We start from the raw sequence: 23,090 nt of genomic DNA on the forward strand, positions 1-23,090 counted from the left end.
TCCCGATGAGGGGGTGTTGACTTCTACAGCTTTGGTACTGGATTTGTCTCTTTCTCCTGAATTCGGTCAGTTCCTCCCTGAAGGTGTGTTGCCTCTCTGTTGTTAGGCAGGTACACATGCAGCGTTGCTGTGCTTTCTCAGAGAATAGGCCCCTTTATCAGTACCTACTGCCCCTCTATCTCTGCATCTTCCTCAGTTTGAAATCTGCATTGTCTATGATGTCTGTTCCTCTGGCAGCTTCCTTTGGAGTGTCTTGGCATGGTCTGTTTTTCTCCATCCCTTTACCCTTCATTTGTCTGTGACTTTATACTTAGAGTGGGTTTCTTGCAGACAATATATAATGGTCTATTTTTGGTTGTTCTTTTTAAAGATTGGTGCCGGAGGTAACATCTGTTGTCAATCGTTTTTTTTTTTTTTCCTTTCTAGATTGCCACCTGAGCTAACAACTGTTGCCAGTCTTTTTTTGTTTGTTTTTCTGCTTTTTCTCCCCAAATGCCCCCAGTATATAGTTGTATCTTTTAGTTGTGGGTGCTTCTAGTTGTGGTACGTGAGATGCCGCTTCAACATGGCCTGATGAGCGGTGCCATGTCCGCGCCCAGGAACCGAGCCCTGGGCTGCTGAAACAGAGTGCGTGAACTTAACCACTTGGCCACGGGGCAGTCCCCCATAATGGTATTTTCCCAAATCTATAACTGTGACTTTCAGTTACAATGACACCATTGATGATTAAAGTGGTTATTGATTCACTTGTATTAATATTTATGAAAATTTTTACTTTCTCCATTTTTACGCTTGTTTGTTTTTGTCTTTTTGCCACCTTCTCTGGCTAAAATTGAGCATTTACTGTAATTCTTTTTTTTATCCTCTATCATATCTGTTACGCATTTTTAAAAAGAAACATTTTAGTGGTTGCCCTTGAATTTTCATCATACATTTACAACTAACCCCCCCCGCCAAGTAACACTGTGCCACTTCACCATGTGCAAGTACCTCTTAACACACTGTCCCCAATTTTCCTTTCCCTGTGTCTTGTCACATTGCTGTCATTTATTTCACTTCTCCGTAAGCTTCTCATCACCAACTACATTGTTGCTGACATTAGTTTAAACAAAGTATCATCTGTGGTATTAATTATAAGAAACAAAAGATACTTCCCCTCCTTTTTTCTTCTTCTAATCCCCTACCTTTATCATTTACATTCTTTCTGATAAACATTTGAACAACTTCATTCAACGTATGTGTACTCGGGACAAATTTCCTCATTTTGTCTCAGAAAGTCCTTATTTCTTCTTTGTACTGAAGGATAATTTTGCTTGACTGAATTCTAGGAAAGTGGCTTTTATTTTCAACACTTTAAGTCTTTCAGTCTCCTCTGCTCTTGCTGCATGGTTTTTGAGAAGTGGTCCGGTTTAATTCAAATCTTTGTTTCTTTCTGTCGAAGGTGTGTTTCTTCTCTGGCACTATTCAGCACATTCTCTGTCTGTGATTTTTCTCTAGTTTCAGTGTGATACCCTTGGATGTGCACTTTTGTACTTATCGTGTTTGGTGTTCTGTGAGCTTCCTGGATGAACAGTGTTGTGGGGACCTGGAAATGGCCACCCCAAGATATGTCTCTTTGGCATCAGGATTATTTGAGGCTGATTGCTTTTGATAAAGTGGGACAGGGAAGGAGGAATGGAACTTGCCCTTCCTTAGGACACATTTACATTTGTAAGGTAAATCTCTATCTGTAAAGGTGCCTCCCTCTCTGTACCAGGAAGAAGAAAGGAGATGACCTTCTCTCTAGAAACTCTTAATCAATACCAAAGGCAAGGACTTAAATCTGCATTTTATTGTGCTTGTCTGGAACCTCCTGTAACTAACTTCCCTCCCCCTCCCAATGGTGGCATTTCTTAAGGATTAAGCATCTTTCCTTAGGCTGGGAACTGATTGCTGCACTCACCTGTGACCACCCAGCTCCAGACAATCACCTTGCCTCCTGCTACGCCCACCAAGACAGCAGACCACTACCTGCTGTGTCCATCAAGGGCTGTGCTGACAGGGCAATCTTGTGACTCTTGTGGGAGGGACATTTCAATCACATGTGAAACACCCCATTTGGGGGGTATATAACCACTCTGTGCACCCCACTTCTTTGGTGCCCTTTCTTCCTTTGGGAAGAAAGGCCCCGGGCCATGGTTCCTAATAAAGCTTTGTTTAATTTTCACTTGCTATTCTGTCTCATGCGAATTTAATTCGTTCTCTGGCCAGACGAACCCACATTTGGGAAGAGGAAATGTCTTCCTCCCCTACAGTGTGCTGTCTGTCATTAATTTTACAGTATTTTGGTCATTACTACTTCACGTCTTCCTCTGTCTCTCTCTGCCTCTCTTTTCCTTCAGGTTTTCCCATTATGTGGGTTTTAAACCTTCCCTTAAAGAGGCTGTCCTAGGCTTCATGGAAATTGTGTTCTGTCTTTTTTGTTGTTTTTGCTCTTGCATTAGACTATGGTGAAAGAGATTTTTTTTTTTTTTTTAGTATAGGCCTTATTAAGAACAGAACATGTGGGGCATATTTCAAAATGCCATCTCTTTTTTCGTCTTTCCCAGTTTGGATACTCTGGGTTGTCCTGTGACCTCAAGTCTCTCCTGGATCTAAGAAGGGTTGTTCATTTCAAGTTTGTTCATTTTCTTCTTGTGAGATCAACAACGACAGCTTCTAAGCTCCTTAGGCACAGGATCAGAAGTCAGCAGGGCATCATCCACAGTGGCTGGTCAGGAAACGCTTCCTCTTGAAGTTGGACAAAGGAAATTTTATGTTGTTTTGGAGGAAACCACTGTTAAATCCTTCATGTATTTTATGATCATGGGCAAATTTAACATCAAACCATTGTGGACTTCAAGGAACTCCCTTGCAATCTGCAGCTCTCTTTTTTTACTTTTTTAAGATTGACACCTGAGCTAACAACTGTTGCCGATCTTTTTTTTTCTCCCTGCTTTTTCTCCCCCAATCCCCCCAGTACATAGTTGTATATTGTAGTTTTGAGTACCTCTGGTTTTGCTATGTGGGCCGCTGCCTCAGCATTGCCTAACAAGCAGTGCCATGTCTAAAGTGGAGTGTGCAAACTTAACCACTAGACCACAGGGCCAGCCCAAATCTGCAGCTTGTAACCTACCCCTCAAGGGGAGTGAAGCTCAGGGTACACTGTTAGCATTGGACCAGAAAGAGCTCTTATGGCACGTTATTTTCTCAGAGTGTGTTCTAAAAATGGTGACAAGTAGCTTTGAGGCCCATGAGTATAGGGATATTCTGGTCTAAATTTTCATGGCTGCTTCTTTGTGCCTGAGTTCTCAGTTCATAATAATTCCAGCCCCATCCAATCATACAGCATGAGAAAGGTAGAACTGAGTCCATGATCAATATATCACAAGTTAAAAGCAGTGTTTCAGCACAAGAGGATTTCCATTCAGCCAGCTAGATCTGGTTACCTGTAATGGCCTGGAGTAGTTTAGGACAGTGTGGGCAGCTTGGCTTGGTCAAAATGTGATTTTCACAGGCCTCCTGGACTCTCAGTTTGGTGATGGGACCAGACCAAAAAGCTACCAGTTGTTCACTATGTTTCTATTCACTGAAACATTCCATAGATTTCACCTTCTGCCTCATGGAGTGCCATAACCGGTGGGTAATATGGAAGAAGATGAAAGAACTTTTCTTATGAGGAATAATTGGTCCACAACAATAATAGTTGTTTCATTTTATACCATTTCTGTCATTTCCCAGCCTGTTCTGGAACTTGTCATTAGAGAGATATAGGATGTAATGTCATCACAGTAAAACTGTGTAAATATTTCCATGAGTTCATAATATTGTTATATTGATGGGCAAGTGTGTACAGTAAAAAGCAAGTTTGTGATAATCACAACATAGAATGAATGTTTGGAGATAACAGAATCCCATGTGACCTTCCTAGAATTGGCGTATAGATCCCCAGTGCTGTCAGGCTCATGTATCCTACTCTACACACATTTGTGGTGTTTCAGGACTCAGTGGCCATTGAGGATGTGGCTGTGAACTTCACCCCAGAGGAGTGGGCTTTACTGGATCCTTCACAGAGGAGACTCTACAGAGATGTGATGTGGGAAACCTTCAGGATCCTGGCCTCAGTAGGTAAGAGCGAGGAAATTCCTTCACTGCATCAATGAGAGAAGAAGTGCTGCTTGCCCATCAAGAGTGTTCTAAGAGACTGGCCTGGTGACATGGCAGTTAAGTTCACACATTGTGCTTTCATTGCCCAGGATTCAGATCTCACATGCAGACCTGGCACCACTTGGCAAGCCATGCTGTGGCAGGCATCCCACTAACAAAGTAGAGGGAGATTGGTACGGATTTTAGCTCAGGGGCAGTCTTCCTCAGCAAAAAGAGAAGTATTGGTGGCAGATGTTAGCCCAGAGCTAATCTTCCTCAAAAAAAAAAAAAAAGAGTGTTGTAAGATGTAGAAGGTGGAAAGGGGAGGTTGTTAGTAAATAAAGTAGAAATGGCCATAGATTATCAAATACTTAGAATGCACAAACTTTTCTTTAATTTCTAATATTTGGAATAAACTTTCTTTGTCTGTATTTTAGGAATAACGTGGGAAGATCATGATGTTAAAGATCAGTGCAAAGACCAGGGGAGAAAACTACGGTGAGTGGTGCAATAGAAATCTCTATCTTATGTGAGAATCCTTGTATGTTAAGAAATTTCTTTAAAAAAAAGCAAACAAATAACACTTGCTTCAAATTTAGGCATTCTTACAAAATTTTCACCAAGTATACTTTCTGAAATGTGATGTAGAGGTTCACTTTTTGCAGAATATTTCACTCAGAAATAGTATTAGTGAACCCTGTCTATGAATATCACTGTTTGGATAATAACAAGGGGGAAGTCTTCTTGCGAAAAACTCAGTATATTTAATTGCAGAGAATTCACAGGGAAGAAAACATAAACGTTTCCTATAAATCATAATAAACATAAGAAATATGAAATCATTCATAAAGAAATCACTAACAATGTGCTTCTCATTTGTACAGAAAGCATATGGTAGGGAGACTCTGTGAAAGTGAAGAGGGTAGTCAATGTGGAGAAAACGTCAGCCTTCTTGCAAATCTCAGTCTGAACAAGAAAACTACAGGAGCTAAACCATGGGGATGCAGTGCATGTGGAAGAGTCTTCACGCATCATTCATCCCTTAAAATGCACATTAGATGTCACACTGAACATAAAACATATGACTGTCAAAAATATGGAGAGAAGCCATATAAATGTAAGGAATGTGGGAAAGCCTTCACTTATCTCACTTTACTTCAACCACGTGAAAGAACTCATACTGGGGAGAAGCACTATGAATGTAAACAATGCAGTAAAGCATTCACTTATTCCAATTCTCTTCAAAGACATCAAAGAATTCATACGGGAGAGAAACCCTATGAATGTAAACAATGCAGTAAAGCATTCACTTCTTCCAGTTATCTTCGAGTCCATGAAAGAACTCACACTGGAGGGAACCCCTACGAATGTAAACAATGTGGTAAAGCCTTCACTTCTTCCAGTTATCTTCAAATACATGAAAGAATTCATACTGGAGAGAAACCATATGAATGCAAGAAGTGCAGTAAAGCATTCATTTCTTCCAGTTCGCTACGAGTCCATGAAAGAACTCACACTGGAGAGAAACCGTTTGAATGTAAAATATGTAGTAAGGCGTTCAGTTGTAGCAGTCATCTTTCAACACATAAAAGAACTCATACTGAAAGGAAACCCTATGAATGTAAAAAATGTGGTAAAGCTTTCAGTTCTTCCAGTTCTTTTCAAATACATGGAAGAGTTCACACCGGAGAGAAACCATATGAATGTAAGAAATGCAGCAAAGCATTCATTTCTTCCACTTATCTTCGAGTTCATGAAAGAACTCACACTGGAGAGAAACCCTTTGCATGTAAAATATGTGGTAAAACCTTCAGTTATTCCGCTTCTCTTTCAAAACATGAAAGAAGTCACACAGGAGTGAAACCCTATGAATGTAAAAAATGCGGTAAAGCATTCACTTCTTCCAGTTATCTTCAAATACATGAAAGAACCCACACTGGACAGAAGCCCTTTAAATGTAAAATATGTGGTAAAGCCTTCATTTCTACCAATCATCTCTCAACACATGAAAGAACTCACACTGGAGGGAAACCCTACGAATGTGAAAAATGTGGTAAAGCATTCACGTCTTCCAGTTATCTTTCAAAACATATAAGAACGCACACTGGAGAGAAAATGTATGAATGTAAAAATATGCAATAAATTCTTTAATGCTTCCCGTTCTCTTCGAGTCCATGAAAGAAGTCACAGTGGGGAGAAAGACTCATGAATGTGTGGAAAGTGAGACAGGCTTTATTGCTCATACAACCTTTTGAGGATATGTAGAAATGCACACGAGAGGAAAAAACAGATAGATATAAACAATTTGGGAAAGACTTTTGTCATCCCAGTTCTTCTTAAAGGCATGAGAGGACTCATTTGACAAAAACATGTTGAATGTAAATAGCATGAGAAAGACATCAGTTGGTCTACATCCTTCTATGTCAAACTCCCACCAAAAAGAAATGTAAATGTAAGTCATGTGAGGAAGCTTCATGGAAATTTGTATATGAGCTTCTAAAAACTGTCAGCATGACAGTGTTGTTATAAACGTAATAAATATGTTGTATTGATCAAGCCTCTATCTTAAAGTGCAACATTGGACTGTGGATTTCTATTAATTACTTCAGAAATGAATATTGAGTTGAGATGATTCTGCTGGTCATCTTTCATAAATAGTACATAACATTCATAGGTAGTGCTTTTCTCTTGAATCAGTTAATTATATTTTATCTTTAGTTTTTTCATAATGTTTTAATTGTTCTGTTAGGGAGCCATTGAAAAATGACAGTTTGTATGTGTCATGATTTTGTCACTTGCCTTGTATTTACAGTTCCTGCATGTGCCTAATTCATTGTACATATTGTACATTTTTTACAGACACCTCCTTTTGGGGGTGGTGGGTAGAGGAGCCTGTTTTTATTTTCTGTACTATTAAACAGGTGGAAAAAAATTTATGTTTGGCGAGTTCATCCAAGAATGTACTTCCTGTGAATTCTTATTTTCCTATTTGGGCCTTTGCAGTTTGTCCTTCCTTCTGAATGGTATTTGGTGAATGGACTTTGAATTAAGTAGAGGCCTGTGGCAGGGCAACAAAATCTAGAGCTGGACACATCACCCCTGTACTGCATCATGTCAGTGAGGGTAATCTGAAGAGCTAGATCTTTAAGAATCCATCCCCTTTATGTTCTGTGTTGGAATTCCCCAATGGCCTCACTTGCATGAGATCTGGAAGGCAGAAGCACACAGGGCCTTAGGCCGATTTTCGAACCACCACACAGGGAGGGAGACAGTTATGTAGGAGCTTTAAGGACACCACCTCCCATCCCTTTTTCTGGATTCTTTGCTCTTCTTGTCAACAGTATCTTGAAAACCAGCAATAACTAGTTGATTTCCATTTTGGTAGAGATGCATTTTCTACCAGTTTCACATCAAAGATCCATTCGACTTAGGGTCTTTCTGTAAGGCCTCTTGTGTCCACCACAAAGCTAGTTCAGACCTTTGCGGTGGGAGTGTTCTCTGATTGCCCTTTTCCCTAGATGATATCTGAATAAGGTCTGATGTGTATAGGAAACACCTTTGCTGTTAATAGTGCTAGTGAGCACATTTTCCTGTTTCACCGTGGCATCTCCAGTGGGGCATCAAAAGAAGAACCTGCGAGTTTGTTTCCCTGCTGCATTGTGCAGTGGCTGCCTTGACCCAGTTCCATGTGAGAACAATCACCTTGCGTGTTCTGGGAAGACTGTGTGTGTTTCCTGTTACTTGTAGCTTGAATGCATTCCGTCGATATGTTCTCAGTAACGTTTGAGTGTACGTCAATAAGACTATGTCCGTCTGTTTCAGAAATGAGCACTTCTGTAGTTGTTTCATTGATGTATTTTATCAACTGTTCCAGTCCATCCCATGTTAATAAATATTATTGTGGATTTCATTTTTACAGACTATATAAATATCCATTTTTGATTATGGATTTTCAGATATACTTTGCAATGTTCTTCATTTAATCATTATACATTTTGAGTCAGTTTTATCCTGTGGGACCAATTCAGGGATTTCTTCATCAGGCAAACTGTATTTGTTATTCTTTTACAGTTACAATTTTTGTCATGAAAATAATTTCTCATTCATTTTTAACCCAAAAACTAACAATCATGTTTTTTTTTCGGTGCCCTCTTCCAGTGACCTGCAGGATTGCACCTGCAGTCAGAGAGGGGTGTCAGGAAGTCTAGTAAGAATGACCACAGACCTAAAGGACCTTGACGTGTAGTGGTAACAGTGCTCAAAGGACTTCTTACAAGATTTTCACCTGTGTTTGTGGATTTGACTGCAATTCAAGGAGGCAGGTTACTTTCTGTATTGAATGACTTCAGAAGATAAACTTAGTTCTGTCTCTTGTAAACTTTTGTTTTGTGAACCAAATCATTGTTTTCTCGAAGGCAAAAACAATGTAGTGAAGGTAGGTTACTGTTTAAGAAGTTGCAGTGAGTCATTTTAGTAAGAAGAAGGAAAAGAGTCATTTATGTTTTGGACTTTTATCCTTTACCATTTTTACCTCTATGGTCACAAAATACTTTTAGTTCTGTGTTGGAAACTGTGTACTTTTAATAAACAAGCTGTCAGACCCTTTTCTCTTCAGCAGGGTAAGGCTTGGCCTTGCAGTGGATGCAGCCAGCTCCTGGTCCTGTGGAACAGCTTTGCCTTTCCTACTTACAGTCAAAACACCAATGTGTTTCCTATGGTGAATTAGACACTTTACTGTGAAGTACATCATTTAAGTACATAAATTCTCTTCTTGGTATCCTACATAATACTTTCAATATCTTCTTTAGACTCAGCTGAGGGCTTTGAGTTTAGGTAAATTGTGAGACAGTGCAAACCCAGCCAGGGAAATAGGACCACTGTGCCACTCTGAAGCCTTTCCTTCTCTGAGACTGTGCTCTTGCTGGTACCATCAGCGTCCCTCACAAGCCATGCAGTGTGGAGTCAGTGTACACACTGTAGCAGAGCTGAGACAGTGGGATCTGGATACAGAGCATGAGACAGACAACTCCTGGCAGTGCTTGTGCCCCCATGTTTGTGGAAAAGCAGAAGTGATGGACGCAGTGAAGCTTTGTTTTATAGAATAGAAGGAAGGCCTTTGAAGAAAAGTACAAAATAGCATTGAGCTAATAGGCTGAGGTGTGTTTATATCTTTTCCATGAGTGTAGGAGTGAGCGAGGATGTCATTATTATTATTATCTGGGACTTGAGACTTCCTATTGATCTAAGCCACAGATGTTTGTATTGTCTTTTGTTTTTAATGTCATTTGAGAGGATTTTTATATTACCATCAAATATTTAAAATGTTATCGTTTTTGGCATTTTCGTTTTGCTGCTCTACAGACTGGAGTGTGCAACATACACCCCAGTAAACCATGGAGTTCCTCCCACTTAGAGAGACAGTTGCCTTCACCTGCCCTGTTCTAGCTCATCCTGAGTGAGTTCTATGAGTAGAGTCACATCTCTGTGAGTCCACTGTGATCTCCCCATGGAAACAGCACAAAGATCTCTGGGTGGTTAGAGACAACCATCCAAGGAATAATTGAGGTGAGCTGGAGAGAGAGAGTGTAATTTTTAGTAATATCATAATTCAGTATCAGAGGAGAAATGGGAAATTTTCACCATCTTTTCATCACAGGAGTGGCTGGAAGTCTTCACTTTCAATGATCCAGGAAGCCCTGGAGCCCAGGTAGCTGATCACAGGTTTCATTTCCATATGCTTAGATGTGGTGTGGAAAATTGGGGAAGAGCAATAACAGCTCCAAGGTGTAAACAACAAAGGGAACGGGATGTTTTCCTTTTCTTTTTAAGCATGAACTTAGGAATTGGAGGGGTTTCATTCAAATGGACATCAGAGGATTGTTCCTTTGAGGTGATGGATGTTTTTCATCTTTTGATGGCAGTATTCCTAAAATTTGTGAAAACTCATGAGAGCACTTAAAGTATTTTATCTATGTGTTATATATAATTATTAGACAATGAATAGTATAGAATTTTTGCATCTATGTTCATCAGCGATATTGGCCTGTAGTTCTGCTTTTTCGTGCTGTCCTTGTCAGGCTTTGGTATCAGCGTGATGTTGGCCTGGTAGAGTGTGTTAGGAAGTGTTCCAGCGTCCCCAGATTTTTGGAATACCTTCAAAAGGATAGGTATTAACTCCTGTCTGAAAGTTTGGTAGAATTCCCCAGGGAAGCTGTCTGGTCCTGGGGTTTTGTTCTTTGGGAGGCTTTTGATGGCTGTTTGAATCTGTTTAATTGTGATTGGTCTGTTCAAATTGTCTGCTTCTTCTTGAGTGAGCTTTGGGTGATTGTAGGAGTCCAAGAATTTATCCATTTCCTCTAGGTTATCCAGTTTGCTGGCATATAGTTTTTCATAGTATTCTCTTATATGCCATTGTATTTCTGCAGAGTCCGTTGTTATTACTCCTGTTCCATTTCTGATTTTGTTTATTTGTGCTTTCTCTGTTTTTTTCTTTGTAAGTCTGGCTAGGGGTTTGGCAATTTTATTTATCTTCTCAAAGAACCAGCTCTTTGTTTCATTGATACTTTCTACTGCCTTTTTTGTTTCAATAGCATTTATTTCTGCTCTGATTTTTACTATTTCTCTCCTGCTGACTTTGGGCTTTGTTTGTTCTTCTTTCTCTAATTCATTTAGTTGTAGTTTAATATTGCTGATTTGGGATTTTTCTTGTTTGTTAAGATGTGCCTGAATTGCAATGAATTTTCCTCTTAATACAGTTTTTGCTGTATCCCATATGAGATGGTATGGCATGTTATCATTTTCATTTGTCTCCAGGTATTTTTTGATTTCTTATTTAATTTCTTCAAGGATCCATTGCTTGTTTGATAGCATATTGTTTAGTCTCCATATCCTTGTGCCTTTCTCAGCTTTTTTCTTGTAATTAATTTCTAGCTTTATAGCACTATGATCTGAGAAGATGCTTGTTATTATTTCAAGTTTTTTAAATTTGTAGAGGCTTGCCTTGTTTCCCAACATATGGTCTATCCTTGAGAATGTTCCATGCGCACTTGAGAAGATGTGTATTCTGCTGTTTTTGGATGGAGTGTTCTATATATGTCTATTAAGTCCAACTGTTTTAGCTTTTCATTTAGCTCCACTGTTTCTTTGTTGATTTTCTGTCTGGATGATCTGTCCATTCATATGAACGGGGTGTTGAGGTCCCCTACTATTATTGTGTTATTTTTGATATCTTCTTTTAGGTTTGTTAACAGTTGCTTTATGAAATTTGGTGCTCCTGTGTTGAGTGTATACATATTTATAAGCGTTATGTCTTCTTGATGAAGTGTCCCTTTGATCACTATATATTGTCCCTCTGTGTCTGTTTTTACCTGTCTTATTTTGAAATCTGCTTTGTCTGAAATAAGAATCACAACACTTGCTTCTTTTTTTGCTTGCTAGCAGCTTGAAGTATTGTCCTCCACCCCTTCACTCTGAGCCTGTGTTTGTCCTTGGGGCTGAGGTGTGTTTCCTGGAGGCAATAAATTGTTGGATCTTGTTCTTTAATCCGTTTTGCCACTCTTTTTATTGGAGAGTTCAATCCATTTACATTGAGAGTGATTATTGATGCATGTGGACTTAATGCTGTCAATCTGTCACTCATTATCTTGTTTTCCTGTGTTTCTTTTCCTGTGTTCTTTAGCCTACCCATTGACTACTGCAATTTCTTATGTGGGGTTTCTTAGATTTTTCCTTAATGTTTTGTGGCTCTGTTCTGTTTTTTAGTTTAGTGGCTACCCCGAAGTTTGTATTTAGAATCTTGTGCATAATATAGTCTATTCTCTGGTGGTCTCTTACTTACTTGGCTTAGACTGATTTAGTCCCTTTGCTCTTCCCCTCATAAATTATTATTTTCATTTCTTATTCCAACTCGTGTTATGAGTTTGTAGTTAGAGTGATAAGATCGTCTTTGCTTTGGTAGTTTCCTTACCTTTCTCCTAATGCTATAGTTCAATATTTGCTATCTTGTTCTGGTTCTATTTATCTGTCTCCCTACTCTGTGGTTTGTGACCCCTTTCTCCCTTTTTTCTTTTTTCAGGTATGAGAGGCTTCTTCAGGATTTCTTGTAGTGGAGGACTTTTGGTTACAAATTCCCTTAACTTTTGTTTGTCTGGAAAACATTTAATTTCTCCCTTATATCTGAAGGAAATTCATGCTGGATAGAGTATTCTTGGCTAAAGATTTTTATCTTTTAAAGCTTTGAATATGTCACTCCATTCTCTCCTAGCTTGTAGGGTTTCTGTAGAGAAATCCACTGAAAATCTGATAGGAGCTCCTTTGTAGGTTATTCTCTTCGTCTTACTTCCCTGAGTATTCTTTGTCTTTCATTTTTGCTATTTGTACTACTATGTGCCTTGCAGTAGGTCTTTTTACATTGATAGATGTAGGAGATCTGAAAGCCTCCTCTACACACATTTCTCCGTCAATCCCTAGATTTGGGAAGTTCTCGTCTATAATTTCATTAAGCACACTTTCTGCTCCATTTCCCTTTTCCACGTTCTCGGGAACTCCAATGATCCTTAAATTTTTTCTCCTCATTGAATCCACTATCTCTTGGAGATTTTCCTCAATTTTTTAAATTCTTAGTTCTCTTTCTTCCTCTGTCTGGAGCCATTCAGCCTGTCTATCTTCAATTATGTTAATATGCTCTTCTATGGTGTCTACATGGGCCTTCAGGGAATCCACATTCCGTTTTATCTGTTCCATTGTGTTTTTCATCTCTAGAATTCTGATTCTTCTTTATAATTTCAATCTCTTTTGTGAAGTAACACCTGAACTTATTGGCTTGTTCCTCTATCTTTCTAACTCATTGAGTTTTTTGATTATATCTACTCTGAACTCATTTTCACTTAGTTTACCTAATTCCAAGTCCTCAGGACTTAATTCTATGTTTTTATTGTTTTCCTTCTGGTCTGGGGCTTTTATAAATTGATGGATGGTAGATTAGCGTTTTTTTCACATGGTGGTAGAATTCAGTGGCAGTTACAGCCTGTCGCCCCTAGATGGGGATAGAGAGCCACATGTTCTGAGCTCTCCGCCTTCAGACAACATGGCGGTGCCCAGTGTGCTTTGCCGGGAGGGAGGGGCTACTTTTCTCGTGTGCTGATCTGGATTCAGATCAGTTCTGTTCTCTGGTCTCCCGAGGCCCTCGGTTGATGGGGTCCCCATGCATGGAAGCTTTCCCGTGTCAGCGGTTTCTACTAAACCAGTGGCAGGAGTCCTGGATGATCCCCCGGTCGCACGGCCCCTCCCCTGCTCCTTCCCGGACCCACACAGCAGCAATCGCAGACTCTAGGGGAGGGAGCGACGTTCTCTCCTACCCATTCCAACTCCTCCGAGGCCAGCAGCAAGTTTTCTGTCCTCTGCCTTCTTGGTATTGTAGGTCTCTAATGTGTTGGCATTAGATTTATTATCTCAAAGTCAGTTTTTCCACTCCTTTGTTGTATTTTGGAGGGGAGAGAGTCCCGGGTCAGCTCACCCTGCCATTTTGCTCTGCCCCTCCAGCTGGGGCCAGCCCCTTTATATGTGTTTCATGGTTGAAGAAACTCTGTACTGGGTGCAGCAGGTCTGCCTTTGAGGCTGTCCTGCTCAGGGACAATTAGAAGTTGAACCAGAATTAGGATCTCAGTGTCTCGTTTGGTTTGCTTGTTTTGCAATTGCAACCATTTTTTTATTGTGATTTTAAAAACCCCATGTAATGTAAAATGTACCATCTTAACCATTTTTAAGCATACACTTCAGTAGTAAGTATATTCACGTTGTTGCGAAACAGATCTACAAAACTTTTTCAGCTTGCAGATCTGAAACTGTATAGCCATTAAATAACTTCCGTTTCCCTCGCCCCCAGCCCCTAGTAACCACCATTCTACTTTGTCTCTATGAATTTGACTGCTGTAGATAGCGCATGTCGGTGGAATCATACAGTATTTGTCTTTTTGCTGTTTGTTTTTCAACTAAATTGCTTCGTGTGAGAGACTTTCCTCCATGCAGGAATGAACTCAGCTGAGAACTAAGGAAAAACCCTAACTGACAGTTTTCCCTCTGGGTCTCCTGGGCCTGTTTCTGTGGTCCTAGGTTCTACTCATAACCCAAAGAAACCCAATATTCCATTAAAACATCTTCTGGGCCATTGTGTCTGCTGCCTTAAAGTGCTGTCGTAGACGTGGTGATGGGGACAGACAAGTCCTAGAAGTAAAACAGCGTCTGACTGTTACTCTCTGCATGTTCCCATTTAGAGGGCCCCCAACTTACCTGTGAGGAATGCCCAGGAACGTCTTACCAGGGCTTCTTAGCCTAACAATTCAAGGTGGTTCGTGACTTGGGTGCAGAAAAATTACGTTTATTTCACTAACCATTCACTAAAATTTAGCATTCCCTATGAGTGTAAATGTAGGCAACAAACCACAGCAGGATTAGCAAACCCATGGCCTCACCACTCGTGGAAGCACAGGTGCCATGACAGCTGTCGCTGGAAATATCGTTCGTATTCATAAATCCTTCAAAATTACAGTAATTGTTAGGCCCACTGCCACTTCTTATTTAAAATGTCAATAAGAAGCGCACCTATTGCCATATCGTATAACTTTTTAAATGATGCCTGTGTTCCAGTCATTGTTTTCCTTTGTAATCCTGGGTGTTTTATTTTCCCTGTTTGAAAACGTTTATCTGAGAGTCCACAGGCTTTCCCTGACTGCCACCGGCTCCGTGGCACAGAGAAGGCTAGGAACCCTGAGAGCAGATGCTAGAGGTTGGAAGGCAAGTTGATCTCTCATTGAGTGTTTCATTTTTGCCTCTGTGAGTTTTCCTGCCTCTACTTTTTCTCCCTGCCCTGGTCTGTCTTCCCCCGACTCCAGGGTGATCTGCCTCCCTTCCCTTCTCAGAGTCCCAGCAACTGTCCCTGTGTGATGTCAAGACCTGAGCAATCTGCCTCCTGCTGTATGTCTAGCATCTTTATTTTATTTTTCTTTTTATTTAATTTTTTGACACTCTCAACCTAGAATTTTGTAAACAGAGCTATCCAATAGAAATTTAATATGGGCCACATATGTAATTTAAAATTTTCCAGTAGTCACATAAAAAGGTAAAAAGAAATAGAAGTTAATTTTAATATTTTATTTACCCAATACTATCCAAAATAGTACCAACATGTAATCACTATTGAGAATTGACACACTTTACACTCTTTTCATACTAAACCTTTGAAATCCCGTGTATGTTTTACATTTATAGCACATCTAATTTAGAGTAGCCCCATTTCGAGTGTGCAATAGCCACATGTGGCTGCCGGATTAGACAGCACAGCAGTGTTCCAACAGTACTGCAATCATCTGTAAGTCCCCAAAATAAAGTCCCCACGACATTGTCATGCCAGTGTGCATGCTTCTCCCTCTGTCAGGAATGAACTCCTCACCACCTCCTCTCAGCTCTTGTGCTGCCTCCCCTGGGATGTTCCCTGACTCTGGGTGTGCTCTCCCTGGTGTGTGTGGTTATTACAACCGTGACTTCATGCATTTTAACAATTGGTTTACATATCTGTCTTTCTTCTCAATGTGCTGGAAGCTCCGTGAGGGGCAGGAACCAAGTCCTTCCATCTCTCAATATCCAGTGTCCAGAGAAGGTCAGTGGCATAGTGTTAAACCATCTTCAGCCACGGTTTAAATCCATAGGACACAGATAGCTCAGCTAGAACCACAGGACTTAATCAGGGAGACCCCAGCCAAGGGGGGGTACAGGAAAGGGAGGCTGGGGTCCTAAAAATGAATGACCCTGTGTAGGAATGGACAGGCGCAAGTGCGGTGAAAACTGCTGAGTGTTCCTAGTTGGTTGGGTTGTGAGCTGGGATTTTTAGGAAGACTTTTTAGGAAGTTTTACAGCCCCTCTACTGGGCCTTTTGCATTTAGTGGATCTGATTTATGTCACTTGTGACTTAATTATGCTATTGTTTAGCTGTATGAGAAAGAGAACTTTCCAGTAGCTCCTGCTTGACTGTTTACGAGTCACATGGGTTCTCTCCCAACCAAGTCAGCTGGTTGTGTGCAAAGGGACCTGGGGCAAAGGAAGGGGAGGGCGTGGTGGCCTCACTGGTTGGCGTGAGTGGGTCTGATGACGGGCATCCCTGAGCCCGGGAAGAGGCCTGTCTAGGCTGTGGAGGGCCTGATTAATTGAGCCACAGTTTACAGTGGCACGTTTCCCAAAACTTTCACATATTGATGAGGTCAGAATATTAATGTTTTTGGAAAAAGACGATGGCAATTTCACATGTAGGTAAGAACCAGTCAGTCTTGTCTAAGGAGTGTCGTCTGTCACTTACATTTTTATGAAGCTGTGGACTCAGCAGCCGTGGAACATGTCTGTTGACACAAAGCTAATTTTCCTCGTAAACTTTTTGCTTAGCGACGTATTTGCCTAAAGTGTGTATCCAATTTCTGATATTCCATGGCTTCCCCATCCTTTTTGAGATTTATTTTTCATTTTGTCTGTTTTTTTATTTCGATTTTGCCAATTATTTAACATTTCAAGAGTTCCAAAAAAATCAATTTGTCCAAGGGCTCTTTAAACTACTTTCATTTTTGAAGACATATTTGCTAAATTTAGAATATCCCATTATATGTCTCATGTTTCAGTTTCTTAGTTTTGCTGTTTGGATGTTGATTTCTTTTTTAGGCTTCTATTACTGCTTTGATAGTAAGGAAAAAGACGTGTGGGATAAATATCTCACAAGTGTTTTTTTAAATTATTCATTGAGCATTAAGTAATGCTAGATTATGAAATAATCAATATAAACAATATCATATATAGCATTAGCTTGAAAAGTGTAAACTAGATTTTATGTTATAAAAGTAATAAATATAAGCAGTAAAGATAAACTTGAAAATGCAGTAAAATAAGAAGACCTACTACTATCCAGTTTCACTGCCTCAAAGATAACCAGTGTCAGGGCCAGCCCCATGGCTCAGTGGTTAAGTTCACGCCCTCCGCTTCTGCAGCCCAGGGTTTAGCCAGTTAAGATCCTGGGCGTGGACATGGTGCTGCTACTCAGGCCATGATGGGGTGGCATCCTACATAGCACAGCCAGAGGGACTCACAAATAGAATATACAACTATGTACTGAGGGCATTTTGGGGAGAAGGAAAAAAAGATTGGCAACACTTGTTAGCTCAGGTGCCAATCATTAGCAAAAAAAAGAAAAAGATAACCAGAGCTAATATTTTAGTGGATATCTTCCCAGCCATTTCTCCATGGGTGAGTTTTACTTTTACATGGTTATCAAACTAGATATACATATGATATCCATATACATGTATATGACATGCATATTCTGTTCACTTAGTATGACATTATAGGTGTTTTCCCATGTTATGTTTCAGTCTTTATACAAATATATTTTAATGATAATATTCAAGAGATAGAATATATTACTGCACTTTGCTTAACCATTCCCTGCTTCTTGGACACGTAATCCAGTTTGTTTACCACGTGGGTTGAACGTTCTCCCCATGTTTGCCAATCGATTGTGTCTCCACCATCTTAGTTCTTGTCCTTTGCTGATCTGGGTTCTGGTGAGTTCATGCCACTCTGTAAACTTTTTATATAATGCTGGGAGCCGTGGCTACATCATTTGATCAGCTGTTTGACAGGGTCCAACCAATTAATGCCAAGGGGTGCAGGGTCACCCCCTGGTGAAGAATAACCAGCTGGCCCCTCACATAGTTTTGAAACCTGTGCTGCTTCTAATTGCCCTTCATTCCTTTTCCTTTCTTAACCTCCAGTTTTCACTCCTTTGGGTGGCTGCTTGGGAGGCACTACCTCCTGGGAAAATTAGATATAGTAAGAGAATGTGACCACCTGCAGGTAACTTTCAAGATATTTTTCAGTTAATTAATGGAGGAGCACACAGTCCCTCTTGAGACAAGCAGAAAGGAATCCTGCCCAGATAAGATGTTGAATTAGGTTTATGGCCTCTATCTGGTTAATGTTTCCTTCTCCCTCCAGTTCTGTGTCTAAATATATATATGAAGGAGACCTGGCATGAAATGTGGTTGTTCTTGCATGCGAGGCATCCACAAGACTGGCTGGACTTTTCTGCAAACAGAATGTTCTGCCTGGTGAACTCACAAGGCCCCAGGGAAAATATTGCTTGCAAACAAGAATGTTTTATCAGCTCCTCAAAAGGAGCAAGCCTGGGCCCTTGAGAGTTTGAAACATTATGAAGGAACCTGTTATGAACAGATGTGTAGGGGAAAGGTCATTATTGTGGGATGCCTGCGCAGGTTTAGGTCGCTGACTCACTGCTTTGGCAAAAGGCCAGCTTTGTTTAGAGGCTATAATAATAAAGAGCTCGAGGAACTCGAGAGAAGACTACTGCACAGCAACCGGTGTTCGTGTATTCATTTCGTCAGCAACATCTGGCGCCCAGCATGGGGCAGGACGAGACCGAAAGGGTAAGCACCCCAGAAAAGTGAAAGGGGGACTTTCGGGAATAAATAAATCATGGGGAATTCTAATTCCCTAAGGTCACAGTATTTAGACCTCATAAAGGGACTCCTTAAGTCCATCGGGATAAAAGCGTCCTCTTGGCGCTTGAATGAATTATTTCAGCATACTGAATGCCATTCTTATTGGTTTCGTCATCAAAGGCTCAGTTAAGTTTGGGGGAGCAGAAGCAAGTTCAAAAGGAGTTGCAGAAGCAACACCAGCGGGGAAATGTTATGTCTCTTAAACTTTGGATTCTCTGTAGCGCCGTTACTCAGGCGCTTGAAATTTTTGAAACAGATAGTGAGGTTAACTCCCGTCGTAGTGAGGCTCATTATGAGGACATTCCGGTGGAAGGAGATGAAAAGGAGGGGTCTTGCCCTCCCCCTCCGCTGGAGCCTCCTGATGGGATTTTTAAATCTAGCTCAGACTCTGAGGAGGATAGTGATGAGGAGGAAGAAGAAGATAAATTAATTTCCAAAATGGCTACTGCCTTGAAACCTCAGCGGCAGGGCACTTGTTTCAATTGTGGGCAGTGTCTGGACATTTGACTGTATGGACTAATAATTTTACTTTAAATGTGTCTCAAAGTTCTAGATCTTTTTCAGGTTCATCTGCATAAGAATAACACCTACACTGCAACTGCTTGTGTCAAATTTCCCTATTCCTTACTATCAGGGAAAATTATGTTAAATGTTACAGAGGGATATGTAAATTGTACTGCTGATTGTGTCTTTACTCAACGTGTAAACAAAACTTGGTGGGAGACAATCGAAGATACCAACAAATCTGTAATAATTGTAAAAGCTCATTCCAAGATTTGGATGCCTGTTAACCTGACATGTCCTTGGTCTGACTCTATTGCTGTTTCACATCTGTATGATGCCCTTCAAGTTGTTCTACATCACTCCCGTCAACTAGTGGGATTGATCGTCACAACTATCCTTGCGGTTGCATCTGTTACTGCGACGGCTGCTGTGGCCAGCCTGGCACTGCAGCAAGAGATACAAACTGCGGAATTTATCAGGGAATGGCATAAAGACTCTCATGCCTTATGGCAACAGCAAAAGGACTTAGATGCTCAACTAGCTACCGATGTAATTAACTTGCAACACACTGTATCTTGGTTAGGAGATCAATTGACAGTTCTTGCTACCCACAGTATATTGAAATGTGATTAAAATTCTACACAAATGTGTGTCACCCCACTGCATTTTAACATGTCAGAAGGATGGGAAAAGATTAAGCACTCTTTACGGGGTCATCAGAATTTAACTGCAGAGATAATGCAACTTGAACAATCTATTGCAGACACTTTCAGTAAAGAATTGCTTAAATTGACGGGGGATGACCTGTTAAAGGGACTGCAGGAGGGGTTAAACAGTTTGAATCCCTTGGGGCATGTAAATACGCTACTGTCTACTTCTTTGGGAAATCTGGTGCTAATATTGATTTTATGCTTGCTTCTCTATGTAGTCTTCTGGTGCTGGAGAAAGCGACAACAACTAAAAAGTATCGTTAAGACCGTTGCGCATGCTGTCTGTCAAAATGCTAACAAAAGAGGGGGAGATGAAGGAGACCTGGCATGAAATGTGGTTGTTCTTGCACGCGAGGCATCCACAAGACTGGCTGGACTTTTCTGCAAACAGAATGTTCTGCCTGGTGAACTCACAAGGCCCCAGGGAAAACATTGCTTGCAAACAAGAATGTTTTACCAGCTCCTCAAAAGGAGCAAGCCTGGGACCTTGGGAGTTTGAAACATTATGAAGGAACCTGTTATGAACAGATGTGTAGGGGAAAGGTCATTATTGTGGGATGCTTGCGCAGGTTTAGGTCGCTGACTCACTGCTTTGGCAAAAGGCTGGCTTTGTTTAGAGGCTATAATAATAAAGAGCTCGAGGAACTCGAGAGAAGACGACTGCACAGCAACCGGTGTTTGTGTATTCATTTCATCAGCAACATATATATGCATCGTCCTTCTAAGTTTGCTGGTTAATTGGATGATCAAGAAGTATCTATATATTATTCTTGACCTTCTGCTTTCTGTTAAAATGTTATAGAGGTTTTCTCCTAAAAGCAATAAATAAATAATTGATGAGTAGAAGGGCTGAGGGGTGCAGGGATGCCCCTTGGTGAAGAAAGGCCGGCTGACACCCCTGATATTTTCTGAATTATATGCATGCTCTCTATCAAGGTTATGTCTATATTTATTTCTGTTTTTTATTCTTGAAGATATATAGTTTACCTTAGCTTTTCAATGCTTTACTTTACTAACAAAATGATATTTTCTCCAGCAGTGTGCTTAAGGGACTGTTAGCTCTACAATCTAAAAGACAAAGGAATGCTTTCACCCCCTAAAGGGTGCGGGAATGTAAAGATATTTAACTGCCCGCTGAGAATGCAGATAGCCCTGGGGATAAGATACCTGGGAGTCGCCTTTTGTTCCCATTAACCATCTACACTAACGGTGTAAATGATTGAGGGAGGCAGGGGTGGCTCCCCCAGGATGTAACCAGACGGACTGCTGTCCTGTCTGGATGCCTGGACCTTCTCTCTTTGATTTAACTTTACCATGAATTACAACAGATGTCTAGGTACCTATCTCTTTTAGCTTAGAGACAACAAACACTAGTTAATTGCGGAGAAGATGATCATTAACCTTATGCTCTATAGAATAGCATGCTAAAAAATATTCTTGTGCTCGTTTTCTACTTATCTATCTGAACATATTGGTTAGAGCTATTTCTGTACTAATCCTGAAAAATATATAAACGACACTTGTGCACAGTAAAGTCGGACTTGCTAACACCAACCCAAGTCTCATGTCTTCTTCATTTTCCCTCACTGCGCCAATGCCGTCCATCCCTCAGGAACCTGGACTCAGCCGGGGCAGGACTCCGGCAATATAATAGTGATGTTAATCCTTTGTCACATTTGTGGCAACAGTTTTTCTATTGTTTGCCTTTTTAATTTTTAAAATTTATATGCAGTCAAATCTCTTCTTTCATGATCTACTCTATCATTTCTGAGCTTAAAAAGTCCTACTCCCTTCAAAGCTTTGATATTCAAGTTTATTTTCTTGTAGTTCTTTTGCAGTTTGGTAAAGGTAGGAACTTTGTTTAAACTTTCAAATTTACCCTGTTAGCCCTTTGGTTCGTTACTCATCCCTGAGCCAAGCTGTATAAATTTTTTTCCTAATATCAAAAAATGATAGAAAATGTAGAAATGCCTTGATTGTTGTTTCCATTATTAGAAGAGAATGATTCTTTTTCTAAACCTGACTCATCTTACTTTGATATCGCTTTTTCTCAAAATAGAAACAGAAGTGTCTTTAAATTCATTTTAAAAAGTGCTTGGGGCCGGCCCAGTGGTGTAGTGCTTAAGTTCACATGCTGTGATTCGGCAGCGTGGAGTTTGCAGGTTTGGATCCCAGGTGTAGACCTACACACCACTCATCAAGCCATGCTGTGGCGGCATCCCACATACAAAATAGAGGAAGACTGGCAGAGGTGTTAACTCAGTGAGTCTTCCTCAAGCAAAAAGAGGAAGATTGGCAACAGATGCTAGCTTAGGGCCAATCTTCCTCACCAAATAAATAAATAAATAAAATAAAAATTCTTGAACTACTGAAAAGTAAGAAAAATATCCCCCCACCCCACCTTCCTATCTTGTGCAAAAGGTGGGAGCAGGTACTTGTGAGTTTTAAATGCATGTGGTGGTCCTGGGTGACTTGCCTGCAGGAGTCAGTTGAGTCAGAGCAACGCTTTGAGGACAGGGGACCATTTGCATCTTCAGGAGTGAAGTTCTTCCTTGCGGACCCGTGACAAACATGGGCCACATCATCTTCACACAGACTGCTTTTCCTCAGCATCCTGCTTTAGGCTCCAGGCTCTCAGTCTTTCCCTTGGCTGAGAGGCAGTGCTGATAGAAAGCTAAGGGCAGGTGCTGCTCAGTGCCCTGCCTTTGGCCGCTTCCCTTCCTCTGCCCTTTCTTCCTGGTCATCTCACCCACTCCGTGGCTTCACTTCTCTGTTGACACGTCTGTTCAGCCCAGCCTGATAGGAGTTCCTTTGTAGGTTATTTTCTTCTGTCTTGCTGCCCTGAGTATTCTTTGTCTTTCAGTTTTGCCATTTGTACTACTATATGCTGTTCCAGCTCCTCCGAGTCCGGCAGCAGGGTCTCCATCATCTGTATTTTTGATACTGTAGGTCTCTGATGTCTTGGCATTAGGTTTATTTGCTGAAATTCAGTTCTCTTTTCTCCAGTCCTTTGTTGTAGTTTCGAGGGGGAGTGTACTGGGTCAGTTCACCCCACCATTTTGCTCTGCCTACCACTATCTTTTTTCTTAATACAGGTGTTTTTCACAACTAACTTTCCTTTACTCCTCGTTATGCTGCATCCTACAAGTTTTTTTAAATT

At 40.7% G+C, this 23,090-nt stretch overlaps 1 protein-coding gene across 1 annotated transcript in view; it reads left to right on the forward strand.

Moving 5' to 3' along the window:
* The window catches only part of LOC100066257 (zinc finger protein 791-like), a 43,505-nt gene extending 36,785 nt beyond the window's left edge, over positions 1-6,720 (forward strand). The window contains 4 exon segments of the mRNA XM_070274067.1: positions 4,020-4,146; positions 4,602-4,662; positions 5,049-6,297; positions 6,299-6,720. Of these exon segments, the coding sequence (XP_070130168.1) occupies positions 4,020-4,146; positions 4,602-4,662; positions 5,049-6,297; positions 6,299-6,373 (1,512 nt within the window). The 3' untranslated portion in view covers positions 6,374-6,720.
* The last annotated feature ends 16,370 nt before the right edge of the window (positions 6,721-23,090 follow it).

The sequence above is a fragment of the Equus caballus genome, chromosome 7 (genome assembly GCF_041296265.1).
Source record: "Equus caballus isolate H_3958 breed thoroughbred chromosome 7, TB-T2T, whole genome shotgun sequence".
Classification (NCBI taxonomy): domain Eukaryota; kingdom Metazoa; phylum Chordata; class Mammalia; order Perissodactyla; family Equidae; genus Equus; species Equus caballus.